Raw genomic sequence first — 13361 nt, 5'->3', positions numbered from 1 at the left:
CTGCAGTTATTTTAACTCAGTATAGGAGCTGGAGGAAGAGATTTCCGAACTCTGTGCCCCGCGCAGAGCACTATTGTAACTTCCAAGGGAGCGCTGGGAGCAGCGGGATCGGTTTTCCCGGCACCCCGGCCTGGGTGGCAGGGAAGAATGTGCCGGGATCCGCCTCAGGGATCTTTGAATCTCTTTACTGCCTGGCTGGCCGGCAGCTCAGAGGTGTGAGGTTGCAGAGATTTTGAGTTCTTAGGCTAGGCGGTGGCATTGCACTCCCTGTGGCAATGAGGGTGGCTCAAGGGCTCGGCTTGTCGGTGGGGCAGCAAAAGCCGGGTGCACGCGCCGGGGAGGTAGCCAACAGCCGTTGGGACGCGACGCTGGTTCCCAGGGGAGAGCCAGCCGCTGCGGTGGCACTGGTTCAGACGGCCAGGCCCTAGGGAACCACCATGGATCCTGAAGACGCCAAACCTGAGTCGTCCGAGGCACCTTCAGGGAACTTGAAACAACCAGAGACTGCTGCAGCCCTGGCAAGTAGCGGCAGCGTAGTGAGTTCTGTACCCAAGGCACAGCGCAACATCTCAGCAAAGACCGCACCCCGGAAGCACCCCGCAGTCTCAATTCGCAGTGCGCAGTCCGCAGCCGCCGCACGTCCCCAAGGCAGTGAGGGCACCGCACCCTCAAGGAAAGCCACCAGACGCCCACCCCCAAAGCCCACACTCCCACCCCCAACGCCCTCTGCACACACTGAATCCAAACTCTTAAATGAGACGGCCATCAAAGAGCGTGCGCAGGGCCGAGCCAAAGTCCCGTACAAATTCAGGGACAGCCTCAAGCGTTTCTCCTTCTCGCCCACTGGAATGTTGAAGATCCTGAGAATGGTGAGCGGAGGGCTGGTGAGACCTAGCGGATGTGGCCGGCAGTGGCCTCGGGGAAATGCGCACGGGGTGCTAGCTCCAGAAAGCTTCCATAATTCACTTTGCCACTCACATTTGTTTTGCCTCACCTTTCCTCCCCACCGCCCCTTGCTCCCCACACACTAAACCTTTCTTACTTAACTTGCCTCTTTTTTTCCCTATTTTTTTTCTTTTTTTCTTTTTTTTATTATACTTTATGGGGTACATGTGCAGAACGTGCAGTTTTGTTACATAGGTATACACGTGCCATGGTGGTTTGCTGCATCCATCAACTCGTCACCTACATTAGGTATTTCTCCTAATGCTATCCCTCCCCTAGTCCCCCACTCCCTGCAGGCCCCGGTTGTGATGTTCCCCTCCCTGTGTCCATGTGTTCTCATTGTGCAACTCCCACTTACGAGTGAGAACCTGCAGTGTTTGGTTTTCTGTTCTTGCATTAGTTTGCTGAGAATAATGGTTTCCAGCTTCATCCATGTCCCTGCGAAAGACATGAACTCATCCTTTTTTATGGCTGCATAGTATTCCATGGTGTATATGTGCCACATTTTCTTTATCCAGTCTATCACTGATGGACATTTGGGTTGGTTCAGTTTCCTCTCACAAAGGAAATTAGGGAAGCAATGAAGATAATAGGAATTTATAAGTTAGGAAACAAAAATAATAGAATCAATCAATACAAGAGCTGTCATTTGAAAGTCCTATTAAATTGATAAACCATTGGCCAACCAAGAAAAAAAGGGGGAAGAAAGGACATATATTTAAAATTAGAAACCAGAAGGGGAAAATAATCACAAACATCAGCAAAACTGAAAGGATCTACAGGAGTACCTTGCAAAACGTGAATAATTGGATGAAATGGTTGATCTTCTAGAATAATGTAAATTACCAAAACTGATCCCAGAATAGGGAAGAATCTAAACAGGGCAATATAAACATAGAAGAAAATGAGAATTTTAGCAAATGAGTATCTTTCAAAAATGTATCAGGCCCAGACCTTTTTACAAGTTAACTCTTTCAAGCCTTCATCGGATATAATTCTGACACTACTCTAACTTTGTCAAAGAATAGAGAAAGAAGAAATACTTCTGAACTATATTTAAACAAGCAGTATAATACTGATAGGAAAACTTGACCAAGTTCAGAAAAAGAAAACGAAGTAGAGATCTCACTTGCATCAGAACAAAATATCAATATATTAGCAGATAATATTCATCAGTACTTTTTGAAAATACAATACCACAAGAAAGAAACAGGATGATTCAATATTAAGGTTCTATTAAAATAACTCACTGTATTGTAAGTAAAAGGGAAAATGAGATTATATCTATCACATTATAAAAAATTAGGAGATTATGTCACAGAACAGGTGACAAAATTCAACATTTGTCCCTGATTGCCAAGAAGGGAGACTAGTAAGATAGGAGTATATAAATATTCCATTGACATTGTAAAAATAAACATTTCAAACTAAGAGTCAGCATATTTAATTAAATATCAGAAGTATTATTTATTAAATGAGGGGAAAAACAATGCCTACTACACTATGAGTCAATTTTTTCTGAAACCACTAGTCATCATAATTAGGAAGGGGAAATAATATTTGAAAAGAGGTGGCCAGGCGCAGTGGCTCACATCTGTAATCCCAGAACTTTGGGAGGCCAAGGTAGGCAGATCACCTCAGTCAGGAGTTCAAGACCAGCCTGGCCAATATAGTGAAACCCCGTCTCTACTAAAAATACAAAAATTAGCCAGGCTTGATGATGCACGCCTGTAGTCCCAGCTACTTGGGAGGCTGCGGCAGGAGAGTCTTTCGAACCAAGGAAGCAGAGGTTGCAGTGAGCTGAGATCACATCACTGCACTCCAGCCTGGGCGACAGAGCAAGACTGTCTCAAAAAAAAAAAAAAAAAAAAAAAAAAAAAAAAAAAAAAAAAAAAAAAAAAAAAAAAAAAAAAAAAAAAAAAAAAAAAAATATATATATATATAATATATATATATATATATCTCCTTTCTTTCAGCTATTGTGATTGCATATCTAGAAAAAAAACAAATCAACTGGAAACAATTTAGACCAAGATAATTTAGTTAGGTGACTCATTATTGTGTTAATAAATAAAAGCTTTCCTAGACAACCACTTAAAATATAAGAAAATATTTCTCTTTACAACAGTAATCAAAATGATCAAATATCTAAAAATAAGTGAAATGTGATACACATATGCGAAGAAAACTTTAAAACTCTCATGACAGATAGTTTTTAAAAACCACTAAAATAACTGGAAAGATATACTTTGTTCTTGAGAAAAACTAAATTCTGTAATTTTTCCAAATTATAAGTAAGTATTTCATTTAGAAATCCCAACTAAAATGCCAACAGGCTTAGTCTGGGGAACTTGACCAACACAAACATGGGAGACATAAACATCTGAGAATGAGTAAGAAAAGGAAGAATAGGCCAAACAATAACTCAATATAGAGTGAATTGTCTATAACTTAGAGTACTAGAGAAGGAAGCAGCAATTCAACGGAAGAGAACAGTCTCAAGAGACCAAACTACATCTGAGAATTTAGTATACAATAAAGGTTAGATTTCAGATCAATGAGGATAATACTGGCATTTCCCAATAAATGATGTTGAGATAATCAGCAGCTGTTTGGAAAGAAAGAAAACTGAGGCTCTTCCTCACTGTTTCTACCAAAATCAATGTATATGTACTTTACCAGTATATATACAGACTTCTTTCTAGTATGAAATATAAACTGTTAATAGTGGTTATTTTTAAGGAGAGAGACTAAGGTTGGGTTGGGGGAAGAGAAAGAAATTGGTATTATTTTATCCTTCTATACTGTGTGCTTTTTTTATTATTTTCATGTATTTCATTTCTTCAAAATGTAAGAAATGTTAAAAATGTATGTGCAAAACAGTACAGGCCACTGTACTGCGATATAATCAGATTTACATTCTGACAATGTAGATTTTTTTAAATCATGCATTAAAACAAATCCTGTTTCTTTTATTGCAGAGTCTTATCATAGGAGCATTAGCTTGTTTCATCATCGCCCAAGCCAATGAGTCATTTATAACAATCACAAGTCTGGAAATCTGCATCGTCGTTTTTTTTATTCTAATATATGTGCTAACCCTTCACCACTTGCTGACCTATTTACATTGGCCCTTACTTGTAAGTGTTCATTTTTACAATTCTTCAAATCCAAGCTTTGCCCTCAGCCCCAGAGTAAGGGCTCTCCTTAAGTGAAAACAACGGAGCTATCTCTCTAGACAAGGACATAGCTGGGCTGTGACAGTTAGGGTGTTGCCCTGGTCCAGAAGGATTCCTTGGACCCTTGTGCCTGCAGGACAGCCAACACACCCCTGCTCCAGCCCTGAGTGTAAAACCCCTCATTATGGCACTAGACACATGGTACTTTTCAGCTTGTCCTAAAAAAAAAAATTTACTTAATACATAAAGTAGGTAAGCACATTTCTCAGCCATTGCTTGTAAAACAGTGCATGCATCTACTTTGCAGAGAGCACTCTGATTATAAACATTCTCCCCAAAAGCAAAAGTTGATATGATGGCATTGTAGAAAATTGCTATGCATACCCTTAAAGATTGTAGAGTCAACCTGTGTGTGTGTGTTGGGGTCCATATCACAAAGAGGTGCCAGACTATCCAGAAAAAGACATTACAGAGCCTTCTTTAATAGCTTTTCCCAGCCTTTCACATTCTTTGCCAACTGAACAATTGCTAAAGCTAACCCCTCAGGTGTCAGACTAGAGAGGCAGTACGGTTTTGTCCAGAGGCAGCCATAGGCCCGGATTCTGGCCCTGCCACCTTACTAGCTGTGTAAGCTTTAGCCTCAGTTTTCCCATTTAAGAAGTACAGAGAAGGAAAAGTGTGATAATAACTACCTCATAGGGTTCCTGAAACATTCAAATGTGTGCAAAGCCAATAACGTAGTATGTGACACAAAGCAAACATTCTAATGTCCAAAAATAACAGCCACCCATCAGACCCATCAGATAGCTGGGTGGCGTTTGCCATTCTGTCTTGCGCTGTGAACAATCCTAATTCAGAGCTTAGGCCTCTTCCACATCCCACTTCCTTATAGAACATTTTTTTAACCTTAAAGTCAGAATGTTCCTTTTGAGCTAAAACTCAAACTTCGTCTTCAAATCTGTGAGAGATTTTCTGCAAAGGCTGCTGAGCTCTCTCTGTCCCACAGAATGCCGAGTACAGGAAGCAGACAAAGCAAATATGAGCGACTTTAAGTGAACATGTGGAAGACCCTTTTAGTTACGGAGAGGTTTCTCAGGGGAAACTCAAATCTCTGTCCATGGAAGTTTTCAAGAAGGGAAGGTAAAGTAACCATTTTTGAGCATATACCATGTGCCAGATACTTTTTCATGTTACCTTATTTAATCCTCACAACAACCCAGTGAGGTTATGGTAATCCCTCACCCCCCATTTAACAGATGAGAAAATTGGATTAAAGACATTCAATTGCCAACTGAATTCAATTCAATGGCCATATGTAGGTGCCAGAAACTCAGATATGCACCCGGGTCTATCTGACTCTAAAGCCCAGACTCTTTCCAGACTTTACAACCTATTATCTTGTGATGGTTTTCTATCTCCATTCTCCGTTAAGGTAAGAAACTCAGTGAAACTACGTCTTTATGTCCTCCTCAGCTTCTCTAAATTTTATCTCTGTATCTTGTTTCCTCATGATTTTCTTAAAATACAGCACCAAAGGTGAATTGGTTATCCTGGTGGGTGTACACAGGCCCTTGGGGGTGGGTGACTGATGGCTCCACAGCACCATCAGCTGTGGTCAGGAGGACCAGAGCCCTCTGAGAAATGGACTCATGCAGGCTGGGTCCACACATAAAGCTGGAGAGGGCCAGGAGACATCATACTTTGCTGCAGGGTCCAGTGGTAATGCCCAAGAAGTATCCCAGACAGAGGTAAGAACTAGGATCTCCTGAGCATGAACCGTGAGTGTCCTATGAGAGAACCTGTTCTCACAGTGGTCACAGGAAGTTCAGCCCAGCTCTTGTAGGGTTACAGGCCTTTGGTCAACTCCAATAAAGCCAGGCCCCCTTGCTGTGTCTGTCTTAGGTGACAGTATCCTCTTTTTTGGGGATGACTGTGGGAGCCCAGAGGTGATTCGGAGCCCCTGTCTTTTCCTGCTACTATTCTCGAGAGCATGGGCCAGACCTAGCACAGCACAGGATATGCCTTGTGAGCTCCCAGGAGCTTCATGGTGGGGAAACTCTGTGTTACCAAGATGGTTGCCCAGTTATTCTGATGTTCAGCTCACACTAGCAGGACACATACTGAGCAACCACACGGTTGGTCAGATGGTAAGTGATTTAATTAACTTGGAAATTTTTGAAAAAGACTCATCAAAACAGGACCCAAATTGCGTTCTCTTCTCCTATCCAGTCCCTTCCTTCCAAATCCGCTCTTTCAGATTCTGTGAGATGAAGGATGTGTATCTACACAATTTTTCAGAGGGGCAAGTAGCTACACTGGGAGGCCTTGGCACAGCAGGAAATGTGCTAGTTTCGTAAGGGTATTGGTGCTAGGAGGTGATGACTTGGCATTTCAGAAGGTATGCAGGCTTAGAATCAAGCTTCAGGAGTCACTTGGGACCTTATGATAAGGTCAGTGCAGGAAGCCACAGAACACACGGTCAATTTCATACTAGAACTGTTTTGAGTCGAGCTCTGCACAGCTTCAGAGGCTTGCCCACAGCTGAGAGTGCCCAGCATGCAGCTACCACTTCCTTTCAGCCCTTCCCTCTAGGCAAGAAGGCTTGGGTCCCAGGAGGTATGAGATTAGGGTAAGGAGTACTGACTTTAAGTGGCGATTTCTAACTTAAAGGCTCATAAAAGGATAGAGTTCCTTATTTCCCTATTCCGATTATTGTTTGACAAAGGGATGAGGGTAAAACTCTCCACCAGGGAGACAGACTGTGATACATCAGGGCTTGGACTCAGCAGGGAAGCCCCAAAGAGAACTGACTGCAGATACAGGTGACCTGCTGAGATCTGTGGGCTCTGGGACCATATTTTGTCAAGGCCTCCTCCTCTGGACAAAGGATGGACCCATACTCAGTCTCTGAGTTGCAGCTGTGAAGGGTGTGCGAGGGACCCTGACACCATGGGGAAGGCACAGGTCCCGCTTTCAACTCCTAACCTATGTTAGGGCCTATGAGGTCTCCTCAGATGGGCTCTTGGCATTCTTGATTAATGTGAACTCACAGAATAAATGTGCCAGCTTCCACAGCACTGGTTTTACCTGCAGACTTGAGAGTGGAATTAAATCAGTAAATAAAGTTAATTTAAAATTTAAACCCATTTTTACCAGCATGAGTCTGCATCAAAGCTAGGAAAAGTACAATTTTCCTCACCCCACACATTCTCTTCATTTTTAGGTTTACCATCTCTCCCCACTCTAGTCTACTGTCAGGTATCAAGATCCTAAGAAATTATGAATTCAAATTATTGTCTTCTAAATAGCTCATATTTTAATTTTTTTTATTTATTTATTTTTTTAGTAGAGACGGGGTTTCACTGTGTTAGCCAGGATGGTCTTGCTCTCCTGACCTCCTGATCCGCCCACCTCAGCCTCCCAAAGTGCTGGGATTACAGGCGTGAGCCACCGCGCCCGGCCAATAGCTCATATTTTAAACACTTCTACATCATAAGGAATAGAATCCAGCATGGTCAGAGAAACTGAGTTCTGGTGAAACAGATGTTTTTGCCAACAGAAAGCAATTTTTTAAAAGGAATAAAACTTTTAAACTAAAACAAAACAAAAAATGAAACCAATGAGAGTTGCAGTTAGTTGAATACCAGATAATATTCATTGTTTATAAATTCCTATTACAAATACTACATTTTGTGAAACAAATCATGTTTAATGTTTTTCTCTTTTTTTTTTTTTTTTGAGATGGAGTCTCACTGTGCTGCCCAGGCTGGAGTGCAGTGGCATGATCTCGGCTCACTGCAAGCTCCACCTCCCAGGTTCAAGCCATTCTCCTGCCTCAGCCTCCTGAGTAGCTGGGATTATAGACATGTGCCACCACGCTTGGCTAATTTTTATATTTTGGATAGAGACAGGGTTTCACCATGTTGGCCAGGCTGGGCTCGAACTCCTGACCTCAGGTGATCCACCCACCTCAGCCTCCCAAAGTGCTGGGATCACATGCATGAGCCACCGTGCCTGGCCTGTTTGACTTTTTTCCTAATATTCAGTGTTTTTTTTTTTTTAAATAATAAGCACTCACCATTAAGGCATCTTTCTCTTTCCCACTTATAATTCTACATGATTTTAATATCTCAGAGAATAGTTTGGAAGCTTTATGGAAAAATTGTCAAGAAAAAACACATTTCTCATTTTAGTCAGAGAAGTCTACTTGAGTCAATAAGGTATTTAGTGGGGAAAGAAAAATATAACAAGTAAGGATGGTATTTATGAGGAAAGTGGAAGTCCTCCCGCACATGGCCAAGCTCAGCTGCAATTTTAACACAGCCATCAGGGATATCTGTCTCTCTGCCCAGATGAGGCAAATAAGAGGGTCTGTGTGTAAGGCAAAAGGGAGGAGGTTAGCAGGAAGAAGGCTCATAGGCACTCAAATCAGACTGCCCAAGGTCATAGCCACTTACTGGCTGAACAACCCTGGGCAAGTTGCTTACGAATCTGTAAACTGGGGATAATGAGAGTTTGTTGTGAGAATCAAATGAGATCACATATTAACACATTGGCACAGCAAGTGCTCAATAAATGTGAGCTAGCTACAATAGAAATGTTAGATGCAAGGCGAACCTTAGCTCCAACGGACAATTCAGGAGAGCGCTTCTTTGTAAGTAAGGACCACAGTAAACTATAATGTCCATAGTCCAACAAGGAGAGAAAACTATGACAGGAAGTCAAAGACTAGCTGGGCCTGCTCTGTGGTTGGTTTATTATTATCATTATTGATGTGCTTTTGTTCAAATTCTTGTAATCTAAGACCACAGCTGGTTAGTGGTCAGAGAAACTGAGCTCTGGTTATACAGATATTTTGGCCAACAGAGAGCAGTTTTTAAAAAAGAATATTTGACTTTTGAAGTTTATACTCTGCTTCTCAGTTGTAAGAATCCTTGTTCACATCTTTTACTACCTTGGTTTATACAATCCTCAGGTGTAAGCTTCCTGCAAAGCTGCAAACCACTGTACCTGCCTCAGTCAGGCCTGCCCACTATGGGCAGACCTCTCGCTCAGCCTGCAGAACCCAGCTGGGACTTACTTCCAACCTCCACCAGCCCTGCTACATACCCCTGTTCCAGCATTAACTACCAGGCACCAAAACAGTAGGCATTAGTGCCTTTTCAAGAGGCAAGTCACATTCCACAAGAGGGCTCCTCGGTCGCCAGCCCCAATAGGAAGAACATCTGGAGTTTGCAGAGAGTTTACTATCTGTTAACATTTTGAGGGCAGATATGAACCTACATTTTGATGCACTCCTACCAGCTACTAGATGCCAGGCATGTTATCAGATGCTTTCAGATTCATTATGCCATTTAATCCTCAGACCCAATGAACCTCAGTCATTATCCCCATATTACAAATTAGCAAGTTGGCAGATGGGTGATAAAATATGCCCAATCTAGGAATTGGCAGGCCAAAAGAGATCATTGACAAAAATACTCAACTGACTGGTGCTGTATCATTTTGACCCTCCAGACCCATTCCACAGAAAATCCCAAAGATGGATTGGATGCTGCACTTCCAGACTAGGAGAATAGCTCATTTCCTCCTTATCTGGGTGTCCCTGATGGGAGGCAATAGTGAGTTGAGTTCTGATTCCACCCATTATTCAATCCTAGGCAATTGAAAAACTCCAAGCCTCCACCATGTCCTCTGTAAACTGGGGATGATGGCAATTCTGACTTTGGAGGCTGCTTTGTGAGGGTTAAATGAGGTTAAATGATGGACTGGGAAATGCTTGGCACATCAAAGAGTTCCATTGGAGCCATTGTGGGATTCCATGATACCATACACTGGATGGCAGTGCTCCTTGATGTGTTTGGACGAGTGTGCCAGAAAGGCTGCCTTACCAAGGCAGACCATCAAGACTCAAAGACTTAAGCTATTCAGATTAGCTGTCTGGCCCATATTGTGGTTATGTCCTCCAGGCTTTTGCCCCTAGCCATACACTGCTGCCACTGACACACTGTGTACTCGTTCTTCCATTATTATTTTGCTAAGGAAACCCAGCCACTGCTCACCCAGGAGGGCACTGCCACCCACTCATCCTCACTCTTCATTTCAGCACACAAAGAAGCAGGTTGGGCTAGCAGTTAAAGAACTCAGGACTGGCCGGGCGTGGTGGCTCATGCCTATAATCCCAGCACTTTGGGAGGCTGAGGCGGGTGGATCACTTGAGGTCAGGAGTTCATGACCACCCTGACCAACATGGAGAAACCGCGTCTCTACTAAAAATCACAAAAATTAGCTGGGCGTGGTGGCCGGCACCTGTAATCCCACATACTCGGGAGGCTGAGGCAGGAAAATTGCTTGAACCTGGGAGGCGGAGGTTGCAATGAGCCAAGATCGCACCATTGCACTCTAGCCTGGACGACAAGAGCGAAACTGTGTCTCAAAAAAAAAAAAAAAACTCAGGACTGAAATCCAATTGAAACCCAGAAGAAGGAGCACAATGAGCCTGCAGATGTCAGGGCACACCCAGTTCTGGCCATGTTTCAGGAAAGAGCAAAAAATATTCACTCCAGAATATCAGGCCTGCTCCTCAGATGAGTTCATATGCTCTTGGGACACATGAACTCACAGAATAAATGTGGCCCAATTTCCAGAGCGTTGGCTTTACCTGCAGATTTGGGAGAAGAAGTAAACCAATAATTAAAGTGCTCATCTAAAATTTTATTTTTATATTAAAACAAATGAGTTATGGAATAGAATGCAGAATTTACATTAAAAAAAATACAAGACTTCCCAAAAAAATCTCATTTATGGAGGGCCAGTTTGGGCTAGGCCCCTTGACTACCAGGTTTTTTCATGCTCACTTTCCTATTCCCTTTATGGAAAAAGTTGTCAGCTTTTTTTCTAATGGTATTCTTTAATGAAAATAAACCCATTTCTACAGACAAAGTCATATCTAGGATCTTAAAATCACATAAACTCATGTCTCTGGATGATGTAAGAATTATGCCTCTGAGGTTTCCTCCTCATCTTAATCAAATGGAAAGTTTTTTAAAGGCATCTATTCTCAGATGTGTAATTGACCAGTTTAAATATTTGTGAAATTATATTTTTGTGTAAACTTGATAATTTTCAATTCTTTATTACAGGATCTTACCAACAGTATCATTACAGCTGTGTTCCTTTCAGTAGTTGCCATCTTGGCCATGCAAGAAAAGAAAAGAAGGCATTTATTCTATGTCGGGGGGGTAAGTAGAGGCCTTCATGACTCCATTTAAGATCAGTATTCCAAGACTTTGAAAAGGGAAATTGGCAGACCCCATTATATCATTAACCAAGCAAAATCCCCACTGCCACCCACATACTTCTTGCACTGACTTCTTCAGGTGATATGAAGTTGCACAAACTCTGAGCTCATGAAAATCTTAATTCTAACATGTGTTCTCCAAATAGGTACAAAAACAAGAGTCTGCTAAACCCCTTTTGAGAATTGTAGACACTATTTTTGAAATGTTAAGCAAGATCTTTTTGTCTATAAATAGGACTTTGATTTTCTGGACTAGAGAATTGTATTTTAAAGACAAATAATAAGAGAGATTGTAAGGGGGAAAAAGTGCACTGTCTAAAGTGGGTAATCCAGCCTATTCAGGAAGGAAGGAAGGAAGGAAGGAAGGAAGGAAGGAAGGAAGGAACCTGCCACATGTTGAAGTGCCCAGTATATGCCCTGCACCAAGGGGGGCACACTCTGACTTAATCTTTACAACTCTCATTTGTACAGATATAGGAACTGAGGTTAAATACCTTGCTCTGGGTCACAAGACTGGGACAAACTGGGACTCAAAAGAAATGGCAGATCAAATGCTTGGAAGATTCAGGGGGTTGGGAGGGGAGGTAGGGCTTTGGTTCAAGAAGTTAAACAATGAGAACAGAAATTAATGCAGAAAAAGAGTTTATTTGAATTCATTCTATAATCAATAAATATCTGTCAATCCCATTGATTGTGCCAGACATGAGCTCAGTGCTGGGGATAGAGCCCCTTCCCCTTTGGGAAAGCTCACAGATTCGCTGGCGCAAGACATACCTAGGAAAAGCTCATTAAGCAGCTAGGAATTAAGTGACCATAAAGAGAAACATCCAAGGTTGTCAAGAGTCCCGAAGTACACAGGGGAATATCCGTGCCATCAGCCCCTGGTCCCCATCGGCTGACTCCGCAATCACTCCTTCTACTGCCAGGGGTTCCCACCCCCAGGTCTCCATTTCTTATCTGGATGGCAGCATCCCACCCCACCACTCACTGGTCTTCCTGCCTCCAGCCTGGTTCACTTTCCATTCACTTCATGGCCACTGCAAGTAGGTTTTCTGAGTCTCACACCTGACCTCTTGATAGAGTCCCAGATCCTGCACCTCTCCAGCCTCAACTCTGCCCCCTTCTCAGCGGCTCCGGAGGTCCTGGCCACACCAGATTCCTTACAGACCTTAGTTCAGTGCCTGGGTTCTCCTCCTCCCCTTAGGAACTCCTTCCTGCCCTTTGCAAACATAGTCCAAAAGTCTTTCCACGGAGAGGCCTTCTCAGGACCTACCCCTACCTGAAGCCACTGCCCTTCCCTAGTCCTTTCCTGGTGCCTCAGACATCAAGCGAGGCTACTACTGGCAACAAAATCCCCCATTTCCAAAATCCCTTTTTCTGGGAAAGGCAGAATCTGCCTGCAGCAGCCAATTGGGCAGGCGCCAAGAAAGTAGTGAAGGGTCAGAGGGGACAGGAGGCCACCCGCAGCGCCCACCCTGGATAGGGGTAGGTTCGAGGGGTTGCTACCGAGCTGCAAAATAACCCCGTCTTTCCTTCCCGCATATGGTCTTGTATCTGACAGTCCCTGTGTCTCACAGCGGTAATCGTGTGTTGCATCGATGCGTTTGTGGTCACCAAGAAGATGAGGACTAACTTGAAAAGATTCCTGGGAGTCGAATTTGAAAGCAAGCTTTCCCCCGCCAAAGACGCCTACCCCGAAACCGGCCCCGACGCCCCGCAGAGGCCCGCCTGAAGCCAGCCCCGCGCCCTATCAGATGAACGTGTCTGTCGAATCGCTGCCTCCGAGCCCACCCCCGAGCTCGCATGCTGTCACCCATTCCAGCCTAAATGTGACCATAAAATTAGGGCTGCTGCTTTTATCGAGAACACCTGCTTCCTCTCTTTGCCTTGTGTGAAAGTTGCGTTGTATTTTCCTGCGCTTGGCACTGCGCCCGCGG

General features: G+C 43.3%; 1 protein-coding gene across 2 annotated transcripts; it reads left to right on the top strand.

The window, feature by feature from the left end:
- Window positions 1-92: 92 nt before the first annotated feature.
- On the top strand, window positions 93-13292 carry CMTM1 (CKLF like MARVEL transmembrane domain containing 1). Of its 2 annotated transcripts, none has more exons than XM_030795839.1 (4): window positions 93-869; window positions 3927-4085; window positions 11267-11365; window positions 12986-13292. In XM_030795839.1, the coding sequence occupies exons 1-4, from the start codon at window positions 438-440 to the stop codon at window positions 13154-13156; spliced, it is 861 nt and encodes a 286-aa protein (XP_030651699.1). In that variant the 5' UTR covers window positions 93-437; the 3' UTR covers window positions 13157-13292. The 2 variants fall into 2 exon arrangements, with proteins under 2 accessions (XP_030651699.1, XP_030651701.1); XM_030795841.1 differs by having other exon boundaries at window positions 13002-13290.
- Window positions 13293-13361: the final 69 nt, after the last annotated feature.

The sequence above is a fragment of the Nomascus leucogenys genome, chromosome 2 (genome assembly GCF_006542625.1).
Source record: "Nomascus leucogenys isolate Asia chromosome 2, Asia_NLE_v1, whole genome shotgun sequence".
Taxonomy (NCBI): Eukaryota; Metazoa; Chordata; class Mammalia; order Primates; family Hylobatidae; genus Nomascus; species Nomascus leucogenys.
This window is presented reverse-complemented; position numbering and strand designations above follow the sequence as displayed.